Consider the following 20,948-nt stretch of genomic DNA (forward strand, 5'->3'; position numbering starts at 1 on the left):
GGACACATTTTCACAAAAGCAAAAGAGGATGAGAGCACTGCAATAATGTCAGTACATAAGAACATGACCAGCAGTTCCTTCCTGAATTTTCTACTGACTTTGCAGAACTCCCAATGGGAGTGTACGACCAGGGTTCCTTAATTCTTCTCATATTCTCATAAGCAAGAAGCCAACACCGACCAAATGAGGGCTAACAGCCTTGTTAGGTGATTATGTGATATCCGTCACATGTTTGACACCCTTAAAATCAACATAAAAGAAAGTGACTCATAGTTCAGCCACAGTCATTTAGGGCATGAAATACAAGACGTGGCCTGACCTCCTGAAACGGGACACCGTGTGTCGGTTTACACCAACACGGCAGAGCATCAATATCAACTCATCGGTGAGCAACGGTGAATACCAGAGTTCACCGTGGCGCTGGTAAAAAAAAAGGCCGAAGAAAGTGGCACGTAATCTCCCGACTATAAGTCAGGGCAGGTAAATGAGACACAAGTAAAAAAAAAAAAAGATGAAGGCCAGGTCAGGGTGCTGACCTCCTGAGAGTTTTACACACATTTATAGATCTAAAGTGTAATAAAGTTGCAGTTTTGGGGCAATATTCAGCACGATGGGAGAGGTCATAGGAGAACGACAAGCGAACAGGTACAGTAAACCACAAGTATGCCAATAACAGCTCAGCACAGCGGTAATGTACTGTAATGTACGCTACATTACAGTACATTACTGTGTAGCAGAGGGGAGCTGCAGCACCGGCATTAGGCCGTGCTGGGCTCCTCTGATGTTAGCTGCTGTAAGAGAGAGACTGAACCTATAGGAGAGGTGACTGAGGACAGATGTCCCGTGTGACATGTGTGTGTGCCTGCTGTCAACAGTGCAGAAGTTCATTTGTCACACACGTGAGGAACATAAATACCACTCCTGCTTCATTTGAATACCCCAACACACCGAAAGAGTGCAGCTAAAAAAGGTGAATCTAATCCTGACCTTTTGACACTTGAAGCTGCCGCATAAATCGGCCTACGGCTGAGGATTACTGTTGAAATCACGATCACAGTATAACACCTGATATGTTTCAGGTGTGCATGACAGCAAACTCATTAAATGAGTAACTTAAAATGAGAATATTTCATTTGGAAAACACAATCTTGTTCAGTGATAACAGGATACGATTATTTCCTCGTGACATATTAAATGAGAAAAGGAGAAAGTCTGAAGAGGTTCACGTTATTCTCAACTTCATAGTCAAAGCGACGCATCTGTGGCCTGGACCCTGATGTAGACCACATGCCCCCAAAGTTCTTTAGACCACAAGAGTCAAAGAACATGTTGCACGCAGTAAGGTTAGCAATGCTGCTGGAACATGCCTGAATGAAGCCCATCTGTCAACACTACAGCAGACAACATGACAAAGGAAAAAGAGTATCGGTGTCACTGTGACTGCCTAAATATTCTTTGACTTAAGTTCTGCAATACAATGTCTTAGCAGTTTAATGTAAGTACAAAACACGACACAAAGACGGTCCAACAAGACAGTTTTGACAGCAGAGCTGCCCCCATTTCTGATGACTATGTGTTGAACACTTGGCTGTAAGCACTGTGGGCACAAACAAGCCCAGCCCACAAGACTAGAGTTCAAACAGATAACAATCTAATCATTTAACCCTGCAGAGGTATGTGACTGAGAGCAAATATAGCACGCGGTTGTTAAAGGAACTCGGGGGCCTTTTGTTTCAGGCTTACAAGTGAATAATTGTCCTCATAAAACACAAGAAAGGAATGCTGAAACAGAAAAGAAAGACTTGCGGTCTTGCTTCCATGACAATTAGTTCATGCATTCTGTAACTCTGAAACAAGCCGTTTCATGACATCACCAAATGGAAGGGAAAAAAAGGACAATCATTGGCAAACTGAGGAAGACGTCGTTACAACATATGGGACACAAGGAAGACCCCAAGACCTCTTTTCCCAAGGCAAGGGCAATTGTGACTGAACACAGACTTTTCTCGCAGTTTAAAAACCTTTAAAACCGACTCACGCTTTGTTGCATTGATGAGGTTCTTCCCATCTTTGTACAGTTCTTTGATGAATCGGTTGGTTTTGTCCAGCTCCGCTTCGTGTGCCTTGATTTTGTCCCTGAAGCTGGGGCTGTCCAGATAGCATTCACTGAACTCCAGCGGGTGTAGTCCCATGTCTGTGACAGGATCGATAGCTTCGCTTTCAAGAAACGGGGGGAAAACTGGTCAAAATGACGCTTACTTTTGAGCTAAGAACAAAAACTAAGCCGTTACAATACAGTTGCCGCTCTTTTCGCGGGCGGTTTCAAGTCTAACAGAGAAAACATAGCTCCGTAAGATAGCAGCAGCTAACAGCGGTTAGCATGTTAACTTCTAGCACAGGGTGTTGCTCCACAGTTGTCAAATAACGAAAAGAGTAGCTGGCAGGTAATAACAAGGTGATAACAATACGCTGACGGAAGAAGTGTTCATCGGAAGTCGCTTCACAAGAGTTGTCAGACAGTCATGATTAGCTGTATCCAATTTTTTTTCCTTCCTCCATCAAACGTACTCCACCTAGCAAAGTGACAGATTGAGACACACTGCTGACATCTGAGTGCATGGAGCAAAACTTCTGCCGCCAAAGACGGTGTAGCGTATGCAGGATGGTGTAGTCGTATCTACTTCCGCCTTCGCGTCGCTGCCCTGTGAGCACTGAGGCGAATGGTGGAAGCAGTGGTGGAATACGTATTTGGATCTTTTAAAAGTAACAATAACAGACTGGATAAAACTTAGTAACACCTACACTTAAAATATGATTCAAGTAAAGGTAACATAAGCATATGTCGGCTACTGTAGATGCAAAAAAAGTAGACGTTATGGTCAGTCGATCATCATTACTGATGCATTAATGTGTAAGGAGCATTTTACCATAAGTACCGTTAGTTGGTCAAAGTAGTGCAATTTAGTAAATACAATACTTCCTTCTGAAATGTGGTAAAGTGGAAATATAAAGTGGCAAAAAAAGAAAGAAAAAAGACTCGAGTTGTACCCAAAGGCTTATGGCAAGGCAAGGGAAAGATAACAGAGAAGGAGGGGCTCTCCAGTAATTACAACAACTGATCTCTCAGCTGCAGTATAGTACCAAGCCTATATGGATCCTTCAGTGCATACGTGGCTCGATGCAAGGTCAACAAACAAGGTAAACTAAGAACTCCTGAAGCAAATTCAAAACTAATCACAGGGGACCTTAAAGTGTTGCATATAATATTAAACTACAATGGGTTACGTGTTCAAGCTCCGGAATAGCCTTTAGTCGGATTATCACAAACAGTGGATATGACAACAAAGCTGTACACCTTAATGCAGGATACAGTCTAAAGCAATGCCAATGGTCATTTTGGAGTGGACAAGTATGAGCAAATAATTAGGCTAGAATGCAACTTACAGGGTATACAAAAAGGGCACAAGCATATGGAATAATTTGTATTCACACACTCATTTTAAGAACGCTTCCTTCATGTTCTACTTAAAGAGTTTTCACGGGTGGGAACTATGCCAATCTTTTGTACTCTTTGGTTGTGCTTCAAGATTCGTCTGTCATTGGTTCCATCAGAGGCAAATCCGAGGCGGGAGTCTTTACTGTGGCGTAATTCGTTAATAAAAACGGATTATTATTATTCGCCCTGCTATCTACAGTTGATAGCATGGTTGATATGGTCAGTTTGTAACTTCAAATATATAACACTTCATTACAATGACACACGGAACCTTGTCTCGTATCATGTTTCTGACCGAGTTGTTTAGCTCGCGGACACATTCCTCGTTTAAGGGTAGCAGAAATGTGATTTACACTTTAAATCAGCATCTGGCCGTTGTAACGTGGATATTAACAGGTAGTCATGCGGTTAACCTCTCGTAGCCCCAATCAGAACATATTGTTATCATGTGAGCTAGCGTTAGGCTGCTAACAGAGGAAGGATTGCTCAGAACGATGCTAACGACTTTATTGGACCCAACCGGAATGTTAACGTAAATTAGCACCTTAAATAAACAGCAGCGATCTTTTCCGTGCATCTCCCTCCATCCCATAACTTATCGCAGCCTGCGATCTAAAGCAACATACAGTAAGTCAACATACATTAGTAATACAGTAATGCCTGTAAAATACTTAGCATTTAGTTTGAGGTGCGTTACATGTGTTAATAGTTCCTATTCATGTTGCAGTTATTATTATGATGATTATTACAATAACACCGCAACATTTTGATATGTATGGAAGCCCATTTCCAGGAAAATTGAAAGATGGATTAATATTTTGGAACGACAAATATAGAATAGCATGCAAGTGAAAGCTATGAGATCTCCTGAGTCAAAATTATGAATGAATTAGTCAAAGATTTTGACTTCATTTTGACTATTTTTCATGTTTTTCTCTCTTCCTGTCCATGGTCTATGGGTCACACAGTACAGTCGATCCTTATTGTCTAATTAAAAGTGGCATTAATCTGTATATCATATTATCAGAACGTATCATTTTCTAATAGACTCTCCACTCTCTCTTTTTTGCTCAGGGGATGCCTAATACCAGTGCAAGGCCGAAGCATGGCAGGAGGACACGAAGGCGACGCAGAGAGGACCCTGCTAGGAACGAGCTGGTCTCTAGTTCCCTAGAAAGTGCCCAGCAGTGCCTTTTCAACCAAGACTACGGAACGGCGTTTGTGCACTACCTTCTGGTCCTCAACCTTGCGCCTATGTTTAAGGACTTTGCAAGGGTAACGACTGTTTACACTGATAACCTGTCTGCGTACAATCACTACCACACACTTCGCACACATCATGACCACAATCACACATGCATTAGTCTGTTTTTCCTGATGCAGAATCAAAAGATTTTTTGGGGGGGGAATCTCAATTTTGTGACACCTCCCTTTTTTTAGGAATCCTTCAGGTTCACTCTCTTCAAGTGGACAGAAGAGCTGGACTCTGTGGGCCGCATTCAAGACCTCTTTGACTGTTATGAACAAGCACTGGAACTGTTTCCTGCTGATGAGGTTATCCTTAACAGCATGGGGGAACACTTGTTCAGGTATTTTCCTCATCAAATAACAGAGCATAATTTAGCTTTATACTGTTTCGATGAATTATCTCCTCATACTGTTTTTCTTTCTCCCCACCTTTTCTTTTCCAGAATGGGCTTCAGAGACGAAGCCGCGGGTCATTTCCATAAAGCCTTGAAGCTGAGACCAGACTATCCAGAAGCCCGGGAGAACTTCTACCGCGTGGCCAACTGGCTGGTGGAGCGCTGGCATTTCCTAATGCTCAACGACCACGGGAGGAACCGCAAGTACCAGCAAGCCATCCAGAAGGCTGTTCAGGGCGGCTGCAACACTGTACTTGACATAGGTACAGGCACCGGGATCCTTGGGTGAGATATTTTCCATGAGAGTTTGGAAACTTTTTTTTTCTTTAAGTCATGGAGTGTACTTTATTTGTAGGTTGGAACTCCTTATCAACCCAAACCCGTACTTATTATTTTGGCTACACAGCTATAATAGGACCTGTGATTCAATGCGTCAGTATTGTTGTTCTGATTTCCTAATTCTCTCTGCGAAGTATGTGTGCGAAGAAGGCTGGGGCTGCTGAGGTGTATGCCTGTGAACTGTCCAAGACCATGTATGAATTGGCTTGTGAGGTGGTGAGCGCTAACGGAATGGACGGCAGCATCAAGATCCTCCACATGAAGTCTCTGGAGATGGAAGTGCCAAAGGACATCCCTCACAGGTGCGATTTATAAAGACGTATTTTACAAGAACAATATCTTTTTTTATCTTTTTGTTTGTGCTGTTATAGAAGGCATGCTCAGTAAGAGTAGTACAGTGTTTCTCATGTTTGTTTTTTTTCCCATTCAATATTCTGTTTCTCTTAGAGTATCCTTGGTGGTGACGGAGACTGTAGATGCAGGATTGTTTGGCGAGGGTATCATCGAGAGTCTCATTCATGCCTGGCACCACCTCCTGCTACCTCCACGGGTAACTTCAATTATTAAACGCAAACACAGGACAGGAAGCAGAACTTTATTCTGCAGTTTGCCACAGTGCAATATTAATGTTTCTATGACTTTGTGTCACCCAAAATCTATCACCGTTTGCCAATGACTTACAGGGTTGGAAATCCTAAGAAAGTTATTGTACATTTTTTGAGAATTTACATTAAATCTTTAAAAAAAGTTGTAAATAATAATGCCAGATCTGTGACACAGTTGTGGGCTTGCAGGACAGGAAATGATTGAGAACAAAACTAATGACGGCGTTAAAGCTTTTTATCATATTTGCTCAAACTGTCACCGTATCCTGAAAGTGGTGCATGAGATACATAATCTGTGAAAGAAGCAGGTTCCTCTGCCTCCCTCTAGTGCTCCTGATGGTATTTGCAAGATTCCACCATGCCTGGAAAAAAAACCAACCAATCACTCGCTGCTCGTGAATTCTGATGAAATGATTAAACTTCGGCCGGCGCTTGGTTTTGGGTCATCTTTTTTTTAACGTGGCGGCCGGATCACAAACTTTCTCATTTTACAGCAGAAGAGTACACTGATGGGTAATAGGTAATACAGTAACAGAATCTCAGGCTCTGATTGGTTGTTTTCTTTTGGGCACGGTGGAATTTTGCATATGCCAATATAGTATATAGGAGCACCAAAAGGAGGCAAAGGAACCCGATTCTTTCACGGATCATCTATATAGTCACTGTCTGAGACAATACCATAACAAGTTATGTTTATAAAAGATAACAACAGCAGCTTTAAGGCACTCCTTGTCAACTCATAAGGTTAAATCTAAGTTGCCTCTTAAACATCCAGAAAAGTGCAAATCTCATTGGCAAACTGTGGCAAGTTCCATGATGCCAGACTGTACAGTACGAGTTGTGACATTTCACTCAACACATACAGTAGCCGTGATAATGGCGTTAATGTGTAGTTTCACTAAAAGCACACGATTGTCATCCTAAAGAGCGGTGAGAACGAGTTCCAGGATCAGTCCGCGACAGGACGGGTCATCCCGGCTGGAGCCACCGTGTTCGGTATGGCTCTTGAGAGCATCGAGATCCGCCGGCATCACAGGTAGGCCCTGGAATCCCGTCGTCGTTTTTTTTCCCGTAATGGAACTTCTCAGAGCAGCAGCACAAGGTGCCCGGACCTATCATCAGATCGCCGTTTCTTTCTCACGCAGGCTTTGTGTGTCGGAGGTGGGCGGCCTGTCCATAGCTGCAGCCGGCGAGCTCTGTAGCCCAGTGAGCTGCAGCCCTGAGCCGGATGACTCCATGGAGCCTTACACCACCGAGAGACTCAGCAGAGTGCCGGGGGGATACAAAGCTCTCACCGAGCCGTTCACGGCCCTCAACATCGACTTCAACAACGTGCAGGTGAGCCGAAGCAGACGCCGATAGACTGTGATGATTCATTCATTCAGCCGCTGTTCATTTAATGTGCTTTTACTTTCATTTTGCATTTGTCTTTGTGTCTGATATGCAGCCATGTGAGACAATTCAATGTGTGTTTGTTGCCTTGAGTCAAGCAGAATAAGGTCACTCTGACAAATATAATTAATTTACCTGACCATATTGCTATTGGTCCCATGAAACGAACATATTGGCTGCCTCACAGGCTACAATATTGCACGTCAGTGGCCACTTATTATTTAGCTAAAGGCCTGCAGGGATTGTTGACTGATTTATTAGCTCACACTGAACACCTGACAGATTGGAGACACCGTGTTTATCTCCCAAACAGCACCTGAATGATCATTGGTTGATATTTGTCCACAACACGTCCAGTAGGGACAGAAACAATCTTACCCCGGTGACAGAGCTGTGGTAATGTGTCAGTGAGGTAAACTCGGCACTCAACAAAGTAAGTTATTCAGTGCTCATGTGCTCATCAGCTTTGTGTCTCAGTCCCAAGAATATGAAAAATAAGTTTTCCTCTTCCACATCTTGTAGCAATCTTGTATTGCAATTTCCCATTCATGTTCTATTTGCATTACCACCTTCAATCCATTGAATATAAGCAGGCCGTGATATGTTCTGCAGTGGGTATTACCGTTTTACCCGTTTGTGATTTTGAAATATCTCCAGCTCACTTGCAGAGCGCCACAAAAGAGTGATACATTTACGGTGCGTTGGTAGCTGTCGAGGCGACGCTTGCTGTATTGCCTACCGTGCTGTTGTGAGCTCTTTGTGACAGTGATGTGTGTTCTTGGTGCTTGCCAGCAGCAAGGCAGGCCACATTTGATATCCTACCGCTGTTACAGGCAGCCTGTCACATTTAGAATTTATTTATTCATGCACACCGTGAAATGCATTCGTATACCTTAAATCTTTTAAGCTTTCTGACTCAACAAGTAAGTTGGCCTTCAAAAGCTACAAGAGCAGAGGCCAATAACATTCACAACTCCTTTTTCCAACATCAAGCCCTCTGCAATCAGATTTTTTAATTTTACACCCATATTGCATATTTGAACACCTATTTTTTTTACAACCAGGCTTGATTTATCTTTTGGATTTTAGCCGATAGCCCTGGAACAATTCCATTTTTGTTTTGGTGACCTGTAGGAACTGGAGGGGCTGAGCTCCAGGGAGGTGCAGCAGATCCGCCTGCCCGTCACTCAGGAGGGGGAGCTGGACGCTCTGGCTGTGTGGTTCCAGCTCCACCTGGATGAGGAGAGCAGTCTGTCTACTGGACCCCAGGAGGACACCTGCTGGGAGCAGGCCATCTACCCAGTCCACAGCACCGACGGTAAGATCCAACGGACGTACGGGGGGAGACGCCGTGGGGGAGGTTTGGCAAGCCGACCTACAATTTCACCCAGATGTTTTACTCATTTTAGGTGTCCGTTTAATCCGCATTGTCCATCTGTTACAGTGTGTCCAAGGAATTGTCCTTTTTAATAGTCGCTACTGGTTTCAAATTGTCATGACTTCACCACATTTAGGTTTAATACAATGTATTTCATTTTCTGCTCCGCTTGTGTTCTCTACTCCGACATGTCATGCATTTCCAGGTTACATCAGATGAGGGCAGTGTGTGCTGAAGACTGCTTACACTATTTACCATGATTAACTTTGTTAAATACCGCCAGGGAAATATCTCTGCTTATAATCACCGCCACTACTTCACTACAGCCTTCCGTTCATTTTGAACCAAGGTGAAAATAGTGAGAATATGTTACTACAACGAGGACGACGATACATAAAGATTTAGCTCCCTGAACGTCTTTTTAAAAACCTCACACTTCATTACGTAATTACCATCACTGAAGTCCACAATATGCCAGTGTACAAATGAATAGACCAGACGGTGTAGACAGTATAACGAACAAACTAAATTCATATTTCTTAAGCGGCAAACTTAAAGGCGAAGTGGAAGGTATTTTCTGCTGTCATCCTCGGCAACTGTGAGCTTAATAGCCGCCGACGCGAGGTGACATGTTCCAGTTGGCGTTGCAGTACATCATCTCTCAGACAGGGCTCGGCAGCGTTTCACTGAGCTGCTAATTGGCAGAGGCAGCGTCGAGGGAGCCGCCACCTTTCCCGGTGATCACCGACATCCGTTTCCCCGGTCGCGGTGACGTGTGCGCCGTGATCGCCTGTGACACTCTTTAGTGTTCATGAAATTCTTATAGGCAATAAATATGCATTTTTCCCAAATGCCTCTGACGAGCGGCGCGCTGACATGAAGACGTGAGCAGATGTTATTCCTGTAGGAATCCTTTCGGGGCCTCTCCCCCTCTCTGTGCACCCGGTCCCCTGAATCTCATTTCTCCGTTGGGCTCCCTCTCCCTTTCTGCAGCTCCTGCTTTTTCTTCACTCGCTGTCCCTTCTTTTACATTTTTATTTATTTTTTTAAGTGTTTCAATTGTCCAGTCAGTTTTATTTACGCAGCCCAAAATCACAGATTTGCCACAAAGGGCTTTAAAGTCTGTACAGCGTGAGACACCCTCTATCCTTAGACCCCTGTCAGTTTAGTATTTAGAAAACCATAAGCATGGCATTATAGATAATAATGTTATTGTGTATGTATCTGTATTTTTTCCCTTTCTGTTCGTCATTTCAGGTGTTCATAAGTTTTTTTACAAGCCTTTTTTTGAAAGGCTTAAAGAGGCATTCCTTAAAATGTTAATCCAGGTTGATTTTGAGTTTATATTTGAGTTAAAACAATGGAATTGGGCTCAAAGTTTAGCAGTCTGGAGTCTTTTTGTTGATACATTTGCTTCAAGTTTTCACATTTGTGTGAATTGTTCCATTTTTGTGTGTGTATGCAATGGAGAAAAACTATAATACAACATTTTTCTCCCGGGAATGTCGCCACAGACACCTAGTCGGTAATACTGTGAATGTACATAGTACGTAGTGCAATACTTTCATCAGTGGGCTCAATCAGCGATCGTGACTTATCAGAATCTTCGAGATTGATTGAGTGTTTTGAGTGTTTTTACATATAAAACGGGCAAAATTGTCATTACAATTTAGGCATATTCTGATTTTAATAAAGCAAAAACAAATTAAAAATACCAAAAGACATCCAATTCCACTTTCAGTACTTGGCAGTTGTCAATTCTTTGCTTTGCTTCAGTACATTTTCTAGTAGAGTCAGGCCCAGTCAGTGTTTTTTCCTCTTTTGATTCTTTTCAGGTTTTGTCCTGAAACCTCGAGACGAGCTGATCGTCGAAGTCTCCTGCAGAGATGCCTTCCTGAGGCTCTGCAGCGTGGCCGTGCTGAGAGACGGGCATGAAATCCGTCTGGACAAGCGCCCGGATACACAAGAATCTGGAAACCCCATTTCAAATGAAAACCCAGAGGCCGAGCTGTGCAGTGCGCTAGCAAGTCTCCAGACCGACCAGAAACAAACCAAAGACTTCTGCATGCTGGAATGTGCAGAAATGGCGCTCCTGAACAATCAGGATTACCACCAGAGTTTTTGCAGCGCGCTGGGCAAACTCATCCCACAGCTGAGGGCCAAATGCCAAAACAAAGAGTCCACAGACGGCAGTGACCTGCTCTATGTCCTGGACGTGTCGGAGGGCTTCTCTCTGCTCTCCCTCATCGCCGCCGGCCACGGCCACGTCAAAGCGTACAGCTCCGTGGAGAAGAAAAAGCAGCAGGAAGTCGTGAAGAGACTGGCTCGCTCCAATAATGTCCCGGAACAGCATCTCGAGTTCTGGCTCAACCACACGGAGGACGAGCACGGGATGCTGAAGAGGCCGTCCAGGGAGAAGCTGTGGAGCGCCATCATACTGGACTGTGTGGAGACGTGTGGCCTCATCAGACAGAAGTTGATGGAGAAAGCGTCACTGGCCAGGTGAGGGGCAGCCGCCAGGGTGGGGCACTCAGAAATGTTCCATCACCTTTTGTTCCTTTTGCTTTTGATATTTTAGTGCTGCATTTTTATGTCTGTTCGAGTAAAATTATATTTCTATGTCTCTATATTAGGTGTTTGCTGGAGGACGGAGGAAGTATTTTCCCAGCAAAGATCGTGGTGCACGGTATGCTGGTGGAGTCGGACACGTTGCTGCTGGAAAGTGCTGTCCAGGGTCAGGAGCCCACACTGGGATTCAATATCGCTCCCTTCATCAACCAGTTCACTGTAAGTATACCTACATAAGCTACAACGCATCATGGGTTAGATTATTTATTGTCTTTACTCTACATGCAAAGATCTTCCAGAGCAACTGGAGGTCGCTCGTTTCCGGTGCGGATGTGGCGCTGAGGTAGAGCGGGCGGAGGAGCGTTAAGTGGAGTTCTCCTCTTTGAAAAGGAGGGATGAGCAGAGGAGTATTCAGTAGATGGTCCATCTCAAAGGAAGAGCAGAATAACAAGAACAGGAAGCTGACTATACTAACTTAACTTTGGTTGATTTATGAAGTTAATCATTTTAATCATACTTAGTATCGGTTTAAAAATAATATTGAATTAACTCCATAATAATAAATAGAAAAATCTCATTCAGTCTTCATCACACAAGTTGCCAAATCTTCCTTTTGTACATCTCAGGCCACCAGTATCTTGTATTCTGTCTCATGTTCGTGATGTCGACATTAACAGTTTTCACAGACAGTACGCTGCGTTTGTATGCTCGCATCATTCACATTTAAAGTTATTGCTTGTGAGTTTTGTTAAATATGATGGGTACAGAAAAATGTATGAAAGGTACAACAAAAGAGACCGGTTGTTTTGTTTGCACCGTGTATGGGTTGTGTTTTGTTGAACAAGGTATTTCACGTGGAATACTAAGGTCCTGGACTTTGTTTTCTGTTGTGCACTCCTCTTTGATGTGCGATTCCCAGCTGTGTTCAGAAGCTGCGAAATCTCTTTGAATTTCTTTTTCTTTATTTGGTCTGGAAATTATCTTTTTTTTTTTTTTTTTCTCCCCCCCCCTTCCCCCCCCCCCAGCATCATGTTTGTGCTCTAATTTGGTAGGACCCACGTGGGACGGTCGTTTGTTTTAACAGATGTTGTCTTTGAAGCCCTCAGTGGAGGGCACTCTCTAGCACAACTGTCACACGAGGCACAACACACAGCTTGGCCCAAGACGTTCCTACCTGAATCCATCAGTATACATTACATCAGGCACATCAAACAGCAGCATCTGAGGTCTCCACAACTGTGACAGGGAGGAGGAAAGATTCTTTTGTTCTGCAGTAAAGGAAACTGTGACACTTTCTGTGCTGCCACTTTGGTTTCTCCCTCGGCGTTTCGGTCTGCTGCCCCGCAGCCACGGCCTCTTTGTCAAGTTTTGAAGAGTTTGAGGTGAAATGATATTCATCAGTACATGAGTGATTATCCACTGACGCTAGGAATTCAAACCTAACGTGGATAAATGATAGTTTGGGACAAAGACTGCCAGCAAGACTTTTGAGAGAGCTTTTGCATGATTTTTAATACAAAGCTTTTGTAAAAATAAATCTGTATTATGAGCAAAAATAAGCAAACTCATTCCTAGATACATAAAAAAATCAAGGCACATTGCTTTGTTATTAAAGTACGACATTTTAAAAAATTAGGGAGCCACAATAATAAAGTATCTTTTACAATAAAAGTTAAACGAAGCAGTGTGCCTTGATTTATTTGTTTTGAGGTAAATCCATTCCCTCTCTTGTGGACAACCTGTGCATCACGAGCACCTGTTTGGTGTTACATCAGATCCCAGAAGCTCTTCCTCCCAGGACTTTTATTGTTCCTAATTAATAACGTCACCAGATTCTTTTATCCACTGCAGCCAAGTCGCTAACACTGTGTTTATCTTTTATGTTCTTAAGGTACCGGTCCATGTGTTTTTGGACTTTTCCACACTGGAGTGCAGACATCTCAGTGAGTTTGTGGAACTCTTTGTTCTTGACCTAATGGAGTCCACCGCTAACTACACTAACAGAGAAGTAAAGGTAAGAGATGCATTGGTGCTGCCAACATGATTGGAATTAATATAATTTAATAATCCAAAACTACTTTCTGGTGCACAAACATACTGCACCAAAAACCTAGAAGTAAGTCATACCTATTGAGCCACACTGTGCACATCTCCCTTAGAATACACACTCGTCTCAGCATTTTCATACAGCGATCTAACATGAGGGGCTATGTCAATTGATCCCATTCAAGCTTTTCCCCCTAAACTCACAATATATGTGTCATATATTATTTTTAAAGGAACGGAGGCGACACATGACTTGTGATAACTAGCTGACTGCTCATGTGTACCATACGTATCTACTTAAGCCATAATCCCCGTTTCCCAGGTCCAGGCTACGTGTGCAGGCAGAATAACTGCAGTTCCCTTCTGGTACCACATCTACCTGGACCAGGAGATCAGCATCAGCACCCTCAGCCAGAACTCTCACTGGAAGCAGGCGGCCGTTGTGCTGCAGCAGCCTGTGGAGGTACAAGCCGGAGACTGGGTCCGCCTCGCTGTGAAGCTTCACAAGAGCGCCATCTCCATATCTGCCCATATAGAGAATACACCGGGGCCAATGGAACAATGATCTCTCGAATGTCATGCCTCAATCATATAGAGGCTACTGACACGTAGGGGGATGCATTGAATACTCTGCATTCCTTTTCTAAAGATTGACTTTCTCCAGTGTTATTTTTCTGTATTACCAGTCTTCAAAGTTCAATCTCTGCTTTGAGATTTAGTAGAAGCCTGCATGAGCCACACCTTTGTAAGCATCAGTGGGACGCTGAGTCATCACCATCATGAAGAATTTGTGACGATGCATCTTCAAGTCGTGTTTTAATTTGTAAATTGTGCTATAAGATTATAGGACATTTGTACTTATAATTTGTACTTGTAAGTATAAGACAAATACTTCCATGATTAGTCGCGGTTGTTTTTGTAAAGATGTTTGTCATTATCCAAAAGAATAAATGTGACATTTTCTTAATAAATGTAAGAAGAAAATAAATCAGATAATGTCGTTAATCTGATTTATTGGGGAGACAGTCAGTGATGGAATTAAATCAACATGTGGAACCATTTACATCAGCGCTAATGTAATCCTGTCAGTTTTATTTTAAAAAATCAAATAAAGTCATGTAAGGCAATGCAACATTCTCTAGCTGGACATGATCAAGATTATGCTGTTGATTTGATAGATTTACAGGTTGTTGTTTTTACACAAACTGATATCCCACACTGTACAGACACATGTCAGTAACCCTGCACACATCCATGTCAGTCACAATGACAGAAAATCTATGGAGAACAATACATGGCTTGGGTTCAATAACTGCTAAATTATTCCAGCTAAAACTGATGTAGAACGTCTCATCAAAATAAAACTGATCCCGATATATAAATTGATGTGGTGGACCGACTAGTTCCACGGCACATAGAACAAGGCATCTGATGAGACTAGTGAATGAATTTCTATGAAACACTTTCGAGTGAGCTGAATGCAATAAAGCATTTAATACAAATGTATTAGAATATGCTGTTTGTAACTGAATTGTGTACGCTGTTTTAATACCTAGAATGTACTTACAGTAAATACATTGTATTAATAGTGATGTCACACGGTTCAGGCATCATTCAGCAGGCATGGCTCTAACATACAACTGAAAAATAGTTTAATCTCAACGTTGCATCCCTAAACTCGTCTCTTTCCGCCCCGTCCCTCCGCCTGAGACATCTAATGTGCTTTGATATCGTAGATTTACGATTACGATTATTTCAATCGATGCCTTTTGAAATCACTTTAAATTAAGATATTCCTGAAGAGAACATTCTTATTTAAAAAGTTGCATATTTGTCTTTTTCATCTAACCATCACATCTGAGATCATGATATGACTGAGACAACACAAATGTGTAATAATTTCCTATTTGGAAAGGATACGCACACTTTCGGGAGGCGTCTCATCTCAAGAAACGCGATTAGTGGGCCGTTTGGGACGCACGATAAAATTGACGGGAAGTCTTTCCCAACTTCAATGAATTAAAAACCATTCCTCATAGCCTACTGAGCCAAATAGCTCCCTAGTGAAACAAAAAAACGGCATAAAATACACATCTAGAAGTCACGTAGTGCCATAAGTTCACCGAACATTCTTGGAGCTGTCACTGGCAGAGAGGTCCATCTGGTACACCTGGTTCATTTAATCTTTTAACAATATTGTAATGTCTGAAAGGAAAATGGCAAGGCTGTAATTGGGTCCCGCCCAACCATATCGGGTAGAGTCTGTCGGTGACGTCGGCCTTAACGGTTACGCTAGGTGATCACGATGAGATCTGCTTCTGCGGGTTCTTCTTTGGTTTGGTTGGTCCTTTCCTCTTCCGGGGTTTCTTCAAGTCCAGCCTCGTCTCCTTCATCCCACGGGGCCGAGCTGAGCCCGGCCGGCGCAGACACAGAGTGCGGTGTGAGGGTTCTGCCCAGGCCCTGGTATTGACCATTGGGTGACACGGGGTTGGACGCCGCCTCCGTGATGACCTCTTGGGAGCCCGAAGAGAGCAGGCCAGACCGCTCACCATCATCCTGAGCCTCACCGAAGTACGGCTTCCTTGGCCGACCCATAACCGTCCTCCCTGTAAATGAGAACATTAAAAAAAAAATAAGTCTTTACCATCTTCTCGGTGTTGGGGAGTACATGCCAGAGAAATGTACAATTCACGAATGTGCGGTCAGGGGGCACCTACCAACATTGCGGACTTGTTCAGAGATGTCTGCTCTGACATCAGAGACGTCCCACATCGCCATGAAAGAGTCAAAGCAAGAACCCTCCTCAGCCTCCTGGATGTAAGGCTTGTAGGTGAAGCTGTAGTGATGGGCAATGGCTGCCAGGAACATCTCCACACAGATGATGAAATCCTGAGGGGGAGACAGGACAGTTTGGATGCGTTTCTTTCTGGTTCAAAGTAAAGTGGTGTAAACTGTGGCCACATATAGTTATATAATAACTCTACATACTCAGACATTTAAGGTATTCTCACACGTTAATCAGAGTTATTCCCTAACTAGAGACGCTTTAGCTTACCTGTAAGCCAGTGGCTACAGCCTCCACACTCTTCCAGTCCCATGTACGCTCCTTTGAGATAATGCCCACTTTCACCAGCAAGGCGATGAACACAGCTTGCCTTGAAGAGTTTGCAAAATAACCATTCTCAGTAGCTACAAACGATGGGGTCATGTTATTAAGTTTGCTTTAACATGCTGAGACTTACCAGAAAGAGACGAACACCACCATTTTGACACACAGGAATTTGCCCACTGGCTTGATTGGACCCAGTTCTTCTCTCAGAGCCCGGTAGAACAGCACCAGGCAGTACATGGCAAACTAGATCAAGAGAAGACGGACAGAGAGAAACCTAGTTCAACCTTATTTACATCTAACTTATCTCTCAACACGCTGCATGTAGGATGCAGCCGTCGCTTGAGGCAAATTATATTTAGACTAAAAAAATTTAAAAAACAATAGCGGTGTTACCAGTTGTGACATATTGTTGAAGATGACCAGGTATGTCCATGCGTTTGTTGAACTGAAATTGCCTTCATCGTACACTCCACACAGCTGACAGATCCTTGGAAGAAGAAAAAAAGGGGGACATCAACACAAATAGTGACCAAAAAGATGTGAATGGTACTTAATAACTGGTTACTTACAAAGCGATCACCGTTGTGACGGGTCTTACGACCGTGTACTGCAACACTCCCAGTTTGCATCTCAGCAGCAAAACCCTGCAGAGGAAACGTATGATTTGAATTAGATTTTCATTAGCTGAACAACATCTAGTTTGCCGATATCTGTAGAATCTAATGAATTTAAAATCAACCCCGATCCCGAACGGTCATAAGAAATGTGCTGAGTGGATCCTTGAAAGAAGCGCAATGACAACATTTTAAGCTTGAAATGCCTTATCTTCCTTAACGACTTTTCGATCATGGTCTAAGACACTGTGAAGTGTTTTAACACGGCAGTATTATAAAATACAAAACTAATACATGTGGCTGATGCTGCTGACCTTCAGGCAAATGTTAATCAATTTGATCCTCATGTAAAAAAAAAAAAAAAAAGAGCCTTGGACAAAATTACCTGCACACAGGCATGCTAACCAATTACAGCAGTTGCGTGACTGAGGTTAATTTGAAGCTGATGACAGTCATTGTTTTGTTTCCTAAGAACATTTCCTTCTCAAAATCTCAACAAACTCAAGCAACCTCAAGACACAAACATGGCACGTTTTATCTATGAATCATGTTCATCACCTCCTTGAAATCACCTCCTTTAAATCAAATAACACCAAAAGGAATAATGTTGCTTAACTTCATTTATAAAAGAACACTGATGGTCTAACTACAAACAAAATAAATGTAAAGTATTATTGAAAAGTCAGTCTGATCTCTAATTAAGGGCAATTCAAGAAGATAGGAATGAAATATGACTACGGTCAGTAAAGCTGACATGTGTGGGTCAAACTATGAGCTGTTGGACGCAGTCTAAGCATTTGTACAGCTGTACACACTGTGTGTTGGCTCACATGCTCTCACATGTATTGTATGTATGACAGTCCTAATTTTAATTCAAACATACTCTCCCATTGGCCAGGGCGGGCAGCAGCAGAGGGGGGGCAGATGTCTCTGCTGCTCCTGGGACTCCAGCATCGACACCAGGCTGGGGTACTGATTCTCCAGGTAGTTCAGCAAGAAGGTCATGAAGTTGTAGATGACGTAGGCCTCGTAGCACTCTCTGCACGTGTCCACATAAATTGCTATCCTCGGGTATTTTAATGCAATCCACTGTAAGATTTCAAAAGAAGAGAGGGATTACAAAGCAAAGAGGCGTTTTTATTTCAATGTCAGTTATTCTGTAGGTACATATGACATCTAAGCCTGATCACAATGGCTTTGATTAGATAATACACCACTCACACTGTCCAAGCTGTAGATTGGGACCATCCATAATATCCTTAAACAGAGATTAGAAACAATTAGAAGGCAGTTTCAGACTAGTGTTTATGGAGGTCCTGATTGTTGACGTCTTTACCTGATGATGGGTTTCTGAAGCTCTGGCTGAGTGTAGTGAACCAGATGCTGGAGGATGCCCCATAATGAAATGGGCATAGTCATGAAGACAAATATCCCAGCGATGAACCATGCTTTATTATGAATGCCAACCTGTTATTAAACGGAAAGAAACAGTCAGCACTGGCGACATTTTGCTTAACGTTAGGAATGTAACTGTTCTACATTTAATATTCAGTCAGGGATGGAAGCAGTGATCTGATTATTTGCTCAAATGAAATAGCAACACAACTTTGTAAAAATATGTTTCATAAGTCCTACAATTAAAGACTAAATAAAGAATGAAAACTTGAAAATAAGTTCAAATAAAAAACTGCACCAGCAGATTTCTCAGATTAACTACAGACTCAAAGGATTTGATAGGATGTGTTGCAGTGAGCAATGCATCATATCTAAACAGTTTTATGTAAACAGTGATTACTGCAGTAAGATAGGCAAACACAGTGGAGTAACAAGTTTAATTCATCCTTCTGAAATGTGTTTTTAGTATAAATTGGCATAAGAGGAACACAACATAACTCAAGTAAAGTAGGCTACAAGAACCTCACAATTGCAGTACAGTACTCAAAGTGTATCACGCATGTATACATCGATTATTAGAACTGACCCCTGACTTCTGCAGTTCCCAGATGCACAAGGGCAGGACGACTAAAAGCAACGAAATATACAGCACGACGACCAGCGGCCGAATCCATCTTCTCCAGTTCCCACAGGAACAAGGCATCTTGACATGAAAGCTGGCCGCAGGTTGCGGTGACAATACAAATGAACTAACGCTCGACGCGTTGAACGTTAGCTCCGCATTGTTACGCTTTCAACGCCTCACCGAGACAACCAAGACAACCCTTCTCTAGTATACAGGCACGTTGACTCTTTCACTAACGGTAAGTCACATTCCTGAGGTCAAAGTCGCTGAAAAATGACCAGCTCATGTGACTCGATTTTACCAAGCTAGGTTGCTAACGTTAGCTTGTCCGTTATTGTTGTTTCCCATGTAAACAAACGAGGCAGATGGTCCTGTCTAAACCGTTAAAAGTATCTCAATGTCTGTCACAATGAAGGAAAACTCTGCTCTGATAAATCAACCGGATCTTTAGATAAAATAACACGTAACAGTGTTTTTAGAAGGTTTACGCTGGTAAAAGTTTCCAAATAAAGTAATTGCTGTTGAGTGTGTACTTCCGGGTTTTTGCGTCAGATGTGGTCCTGCCTACAATCTGGAATCCGATTGGTGGAATCGAGGGAATTAGCCAATCGATAAAGAGAGTTTTGTTACATACGTTCAGAGCCGTATAATAAGAGTCACGTCATCTCCGTTCACTTCGGTTGACCTTCTTTTTTTAACAGCAATGGCGGATCATTTATTATTATATATGGTTAGTTAAACATAAGATTGAGGCCTGTGATTGTAGAGTTGTGGGTGTGCTGGATGAGGATATCAATTTTGGAGTTCGAGCTATTATAATTAAGTAAACGTTACACAACGTTACTGTTCACAGGTAAAAATACAATATTTTATCAATTCATCTGTTCAACATGAACATGTAAACAAAAGTGAAACCTAATTCAATCTGATATGTCTGCAGTCTCTTATCCACCGCTGCTATGTTTACACAAGCACAGCCAGAAAGCTCGGATAACAGAGGACAGGAGGAATGACATACTATCTGGTGCCTTGTTTTTTTATTATTGATTATTATCATTTATAATCTTCACTCAGGAATGTTATTCATTTGATTGACATTTTAGATTTGTTTTCAGTGATATATATATATATATATATATATATATATATATATATATATATATATATAACTATATAAATAACTTCAAATCCTGTTGTGAATTTGGGGTTTTATTCTATATATGTTTTTAAAAGCAATTATAAAGTCATGAAAAAGAACAGAGTATTGATAAGAGTAGCTCCTTGTAGTAATAAAATCCTAAAGATACCTATCCCGACCTGAGGATCAGTGTAGTTCTCTGACACGCTTGGAAAGGCAGGTGCGATGGAAGGTTTATGTTATTGCTTGAAATCTGCAACCTCACCACTAGATATCACTACATCTCATACACTGTTTCTTTAAACAAGGGCACTTTAGCCTAAAATATTATATGTCAACAAGGCAGGTAACTCTAGCTGTTACACTTCCTCAAATGAGGACATTTTACTTAAAATAAACACAAAATTTATGTAAATCAATTAATAAATTTGACAACTAATTATCACAGTCATGTCACTCTGTTTGTACTGATTTCTACCAATATCAATGCATTCAAATTGACCCCCAAGTACTTCCTGGCTCGATCAGAAGTCTACATGAATCATGTTATGATTCAAGCGTTTTTAACTTCTATTGACGCGACTCTCTTTATTCAGC

At 42.2% G+C, this 20,948-nt stretch overlaps 3 protein-coding genes across 4 annotated transcripts in view; 1 reads left to right on the plus strand and 2 right to left on the minus strand.

Moving 5' to 3' along the window:
* arhgap10 (Rho GTPase activating protein 10) overlaps window positions 1-2,592 on the minus strand; it is a 46,976-nt gene extending 44,384 nt beyond the window's left edge. For both annotated transcript variants that reach the window (XM_079159401.1, XM_079159399.1), the window contains exon 1: window positions 2,039-2,592. In XM_079159401.1, the coding sequence (XP_079015527.1) occupies window positions 2,039-2,192 (154 nt within the window). In that variant the 5' untranslated portion in view covers window positions 2,193-2,592. The remainder of the gene's footprint in view (window positions 1-2,038) is intronic.
* Window positions 2,593-3,885: 1,293 nt separating this feature from the next.
* Window positions 3,886-15,328, plus strand: prmt9 (protein arginine methyltransferase 9). The gene is made up of 13 exons (XM_079159027.1): window positions 3,886-4,123; window positions 4,571-4,771; window positions 4,937-5,085; window positions 5,188-5,424; window positions 5,613-5,780; window positions 5,926-6,028; window positions 7,010-7,119; window positions 7,229-7,421; window positions 8,610-8,793; window positions 10,689-11,355; window positions 11,487-11,640; window positions 13,313-13,435; window positions 13,790-15,328. Exons 2-13 carry the CDS (start codon window positions 4,574-4,576, stop codon window positions 14,030-14,032), a joined length of 2,529 nt encoding a protein of 842 aa, XP_079015153.1. The 5' UTR covers window positions 3,886-4,123; window positions 4,571-4,573; the 3' UTR covers window positions 14,033-15,328.
* On the minus strand, window positions 14,451-19,726 carry tmem184c (transmembrane protein 184C). The gene is made up of 10 exons (XM_079159028.1): window positions 19,175-19,726; window positions 18,530-18,660; window positions 18,415-18,451; window positions 18,077-18,282; window positions 17,149-17,223; window positions 16,973-17,066; window positions 16,710-16,822; window positions 16,523-16,622; window positions 16,185-16,356; window positions 14,451-16,073 (listed from the first exon to the last, which is right to left on the minus strand). The coding sequence occupies exons 1-10, from the start codon at window positions 19,289-19,291 to the stop codon at window positions 15,760-15,762; spliced, it is 1,359 nt and encodes a 452-aa protein (XP_079015154.1). The 5' UTR covers window positions 19,292-19,726; the 3' UTR covers window positions 14,451-15,759.
* Window positions 19,727-20,948: the final 1,222 nt, after the last annotated feature.

This window comes from Pholis gunnellus (genome assembly GCF_910591455.1).
Source record: "Pholis gunnellus genome assembly, chromosome: 5".
In the NCBI taxonomy this organism is placed as follows: domain Eukaryota; kingdom Metazoa; phylum Chordata; class Actinopteri; order Perciformes; family Pholidae; genus Pholis; species Pholis gunnellus.